The 4,811-nt window shown below is 52.4% G+C and overlaps 1 protein-coding gene across 1 annotated transcript; it reads right to left on the reverse strand.

The window, feature by feature from the left end:
• Window positions 1-839: 839 nt before the first annotated feature.
• On the reverse strand, window positions 840-4,313 carry LOC116903580 (sepiapterin reductase-like). Its single transcript, XM_032906203.1, is given in 5 exon segments — window positions 840-1,038; window positions 3,278-3,568; window positions 4,029-4,105; window positions 4,107-4,202; window positions 4,234-4,313. Coding segments are annotated over 5 exon segments (735 nt in total). The 3' UTR covers window positions 840-847.
• Between the last annotated feature and the right edge of the window lie 498 nt (window positions 4,314-4,811).

Below are 4,811 nucleotides of genomic sequence, written 5' to 3' on the forward strand. Positions count from 1 at the left end.
AGGGATCCTGGTGCTTTCCTGAAGGCCTGGTGGTCCTGAGTCTGTACAGCAGCCAAGGCCCACAGGGACAGTTCACGAGGACTTGTCACGGGAGCTGGGACCTATTCACAGCACGGCCATGTGGGCAAGGTGTAGAAGTGGATATCAAGCACTCACTGGTCAGCGCCGTCTGCTGTGTGTTGGGCCCTGAGGATTGATACTCATTGATTAGCTCTAGGACCCTCAAGGAAATGTCAGCAGAGGTGGGTCAGTGTGGAAAGAAGCGTGAGAAGGGCATGGGTCTCCGCGGACATCATCTTGATGACTTTGGACCTCGCTTACCTCTGTGTGGACCTCCATAAAAGAAGGCAGACAGTTCTCTGCTTACGCTTGGAAAATAGAAGAAGTCAAGTTCTCAGGACCCCCGTCTAATGAACAGTGTGTCCCTCCTGGGCCCTCTACAAAAGGTTAGCAGGCATTCATGAAGGACAGCCCACACTCTAGGGCATCTGCCCCATCACCATGTATTTGACCAGAGTCAAGGGAGGAGCAGTGAATACCCCAGGACGAAGGCAGTACAACAAAGACGCGATGCCCTCGGTCCTCTCTGTGAATTAGACCCCGCCCTCCTCCCCTGAGAATGACCACAGACGAGAGACTCTGCCTCATCTGCTCAGTGTTTCTGCTTCTCCTGCTCTCCCAGCTCTAAGTTCTCTTCCTGGGGAAGAGGACTCCATTACACATCAGCTCTCTCCCGAGCCTCTGCAGAAGCCTTCTCAGGACTGGCAGTGCCCGTGGCTCCCGTGGCTGGGTCGGAGGCTTGTATGTGTGTTAGGCAGGACTGGGGGGCGCTGTGACAGGATTGGGCTTAAATTTCATAGAAGTCCACGTGGGCTCCAGATTGGAAGGTGTCCTTTTGCAGCAAGCTCAGCAGTTTCTGGGCTGAAGTCCCACAGTCCACCAGCTCCCCCTCAGACTTCAACTTCTGCAGTCTGCTCCTCAACTCTGGGTCCATGGAGGTTTCCCGGGCCAACTGCTGCATGTCGGTGTCCAGGGGACCTGGTGGGTGCAAAGCACAGACAGGAACAGATCAGGTCCCCGCTGTGTGGAGAGCAGAGCTGAGTCAGGACTGACCCAGGCACTGTTGTGTTGCCTGTTAACCCGTTCCTTTTCCTCAGCTCTGCTCCTCTATGCATTCTCAAACTCAGGATCCTCTCCCCTTAGGCCTCAGTGCTTGATCTCAGGGGAGGTCAGCCGTACCACGTTGTGACTGAGATTTGGGCTCAAAGCTAAAGTCTCGTAAGCACGGTTTAAATCAAGATCATCACCTCTTGTCCAGGTAACACCTCTTCCTGACTCTCCCATTGCACTAACAGATCAGTAAACCGGGTTCCCCAGTCCACCTACAGCCAACCAGGGGCCAGGTGAGACCTTCAGCATCTTCAAACCCGACAAACAGGTACGTGACACAGCCTTGCCTTTCTCCTTCCTTCAAGGCCTCCTCTTAGACCTCTGACAAGTTCACCTGCTGCACTTTTCTGGGCCTACACAGCTTCTCAAAACCCCCGGACGGGCCACTCAGTTGCTATAGTGCTTGCTGTACTAGCATGAGGACCTGAGTTCAAATCCCCAGTAAAAAGCTGAGTGTAGGGGACGGAGAGGTAGGTGGTCCCTGTTAAGAGCATTTGCTGTTCTTGCAGAAAGCTGGGGTTTGAGTCCCAGTACCAACATGGCAGCTGACAACCATTTGTGACTCCAGTTGCTCTGGATATGGTGCCCTCTGGTGGCCTCTGCAGGTACTGCATGCATGTGAAGCCCATAGACATTCAGGCCAAACACAGACTCAAGGGGTGGGCTGCAGGGAGGGGGAGGGCAGGGAGACCTGTCACTTTCTAACAAGTTTGGTCACCTTTACTTACATGTCTGGAAAATGTCTCCAGCCTGACAATGGAATTGTGAAGCCCCCAAACTTTAATGGTGTTTTAGGGGCAGAAAAATCATGGAACACAAGGACGGGAAGAGCACTTTGCTAACATCTGAATGTCCTCCAGCCTGATCCTCCCCTGCTCCTCTTGCTCTCTCTTGTGTTTTCAGACACTCTCTCGGAGTCCATGCAGGCCTCTCACTTGCTGTGTAGCCAGGGCTGACTTTGAACTCATGCTCACACCTCTCCAGTGCTCTACCACGCCCAGTTTATCTCCTCGAGCACCACAGGGCAGAGGCTTGCTATGCTTTCAAACAGATATTTCTGTCTTTGGTATCCTGTTAGAACAGTCTTCCAGGGACTGAAATGAAAACTAGGCTGGCCCCTGCTTCTCTTCAGTCTCTGGGGAGCTTCTCTGCTCCTCCATGAAAACTGGGCAGCTTCCCAGTTAACTTAGCTCTGGGCCTTCTGGAACTGGCTCCCCTCCTGGCTGCGGTTTACATGTGATCACTGCTGTCTGAAGGAGCCTAGGCTTAGCTCAGAGCAGGTGATCTGGATATTGGAACAAGAAATATCATGTATGTGTGTATAGGGCAGCTGCTAGGTAACTTGAGGGGACACGGTGTAGACTGAGAAGTTAGAAGCAAGCTTGGATCCTGGTCCTGCCTTACTTCACCATTAGACAGACCACTCTGCCTCTGTGTGTCCCAGATCCAGTCCTACTCAAAATACAGACAACTGGACCTCACCCCTCAGTTGTTCAGTCTTTCTATCACACTGCTACCTTCTAAGACAGAAGTCACTAGTTTAGGAGAAAGGCACAGTGGCATCTTAATAGGCTGGTCAGACAAGACAGTGTCTCAGAAGACCTCACACCCTTCCATCCCATAAGAAGGGGCCCTATCTTCTTCATGCTAGCGTCCTTTCTGCATTCCATTCAGTGTGCCAGCACAGCTCAGCCTCAACTTATCTCTGTGCTGTCCTTGAATATTTAGTTCTTGAATCCTTCCTACGGCTTTGCTGGGTGTTGGGTATACCTGGAGGAAGAGTATGTGTCTCCTGAGGGAGAAAAGCAGACAGCTAAACGTGTAAAGATATTTTGTGTTTTTAGTCTTAATTTATTTTTATGGGTGTGGGTGTTTTATCCCACCTGCTAATCAGACAACTCCTGTGGCTGACTACCCCTGCCCCTGACTGCTCCAACTTCTTAGGAGTCTGTATTTTTCTTGCCAGGTGAGGAGTCACGGTGGAGGGAGGGGCACTCAAGTCTTTGGATTCTCTACTGAGAACGTAGATGAGGCCCCCCTCCTTGCCCAGCCCACACAGAGGTAACAGCTCTGTCTGGGGACAGCAATGTCAGTAGCACCCACCTACCTGGGGCATAGCTCAGCACCCTCACACTGGGTTCCTCAACAGCCAGGACCTGGTATAACATGTCTCGGGCAGCCTTCCCTGCACAGTAGAGTCCCCAGCCCTTGAAGGGCTGCAGGGCACACAGAGATGAGATGTTAACCACAGTCTTGCTCAGGCCAGGGCTATTGGAGAAGGCATTCAAGGTGCCGGTGGTCAAGCAGAGCATGGAGGTTAGGTTCAGGGCCCAGTAGTTGTTCACCTCAGCTAGGTCATTGATGTTCAGGAAGCCTTTGGAAACATCCCCAAGAGTGCCTGGAAAAGACAGGACCAAAGAAATAACACAACAACTGGGGCCCTCTTCTCTCTCAGTCTTCCACAGTTCCTCCCATAGCCATTTGCTATCTTTCTGCCCCAGTTCTGCAGACACCTCTAATGCAAGCTAAGAATACACTTGAATGAATGCTCTTTAGAAAAACAGAGGGGGCAGGTTGGGGATTTAGCTCAGTGGTATAGCGCTTGCCTACAAGCGCAAGGCCCTGGGTTCGGTCCCCAGCTCCGGGGAAAAAAAAAAAAAAGAAAAAAGAAAAAAGAAAAGCAGGGGATTTGTTCATGAAGTCTTTAATCACACACCCTCCAGGAGGCACAATCACCTGGCAGTGACACTGGTACATCCCTCTCCTCTTGGACTTTGCCCTTTTGGGGACTGGCCCTCCACCTACCCAAAATGCGATGAGATGAGAGCTCACAGCCCTCATCTGATGGCGACTCTCACCAGCACTGTTGATGAGCAGGAGGCGCTGCAGCCTCTCGGGCCTAGGAAGCTCGCGCACCGAGCTCAGCAACTGAGATGGCTTTGGTGCCCAGGTCGGTGGCTGCCAGCATCACTTGCAGGCCGGGCTGCTGAGCGCCGAGCTCCCCATTCAATTGCTGTGTCACTGAGTGCACACTGAGTCACTGTGTGCGCTTAGAAGCAGCACTGCGGGGCCAGGGCGCTGTGGAAGCCCTGGGACGCCCTGGTCAGCAGGCGCTCAGTGCACCCCAGCCCACCTCCCTCCATGCCTGGAATTCAGCCTCACTGGTCGCATATCATCCGCACCGTGCGGATCCTATCCTTGGCTTTGGACAGTGGATGTTCGGGCCAGCATCCACTGGTGTTTGGGTGAAAAAAGTGACCAATAGCCAGGGAGGCAGGAAATCCCAGTCTCCTCAGAGCTTCTGAGTTCCCCTTGTGCGACACTGTCACAAGCTCAGTCCCTTTTTGGGAGGTGTGTTCGCAATTTCCACCATGTTCCAGGATGGTTTGTCGTATTCATACAGGACAGACCAATTAGCGACCCTACCTGTGACAGCCTTGGATGAAGTCCTTGCCTCTGATCAACAGAAGCCTTCTCTGGAAGAGCACAGCAGAGCACACACATGGGAAGAGAAAGACTGAGAATCGCAACAATCTCATGAAAGAGACCCATGTTCAGTGAAAACACTTGGTTCCCTGGGACCTGTGTACAGCAACCTTATTCTGTAACCTGTGTCATGTACCCCAGAGACCACTTTATAA

Source organism: Rattus rattus, chromosome 6 (assembly GCF_011064425.1).
Source record: "Rattus rattus isolate New Zealand chromosome 6, Rrattus_CSIRO_v1, whole genome shotgun sequence".
NCBI lineage: Eukaryota > Metazoa > Chordata > Mammalia > Rodentia > Muridae > Rattus > Rattus rattus.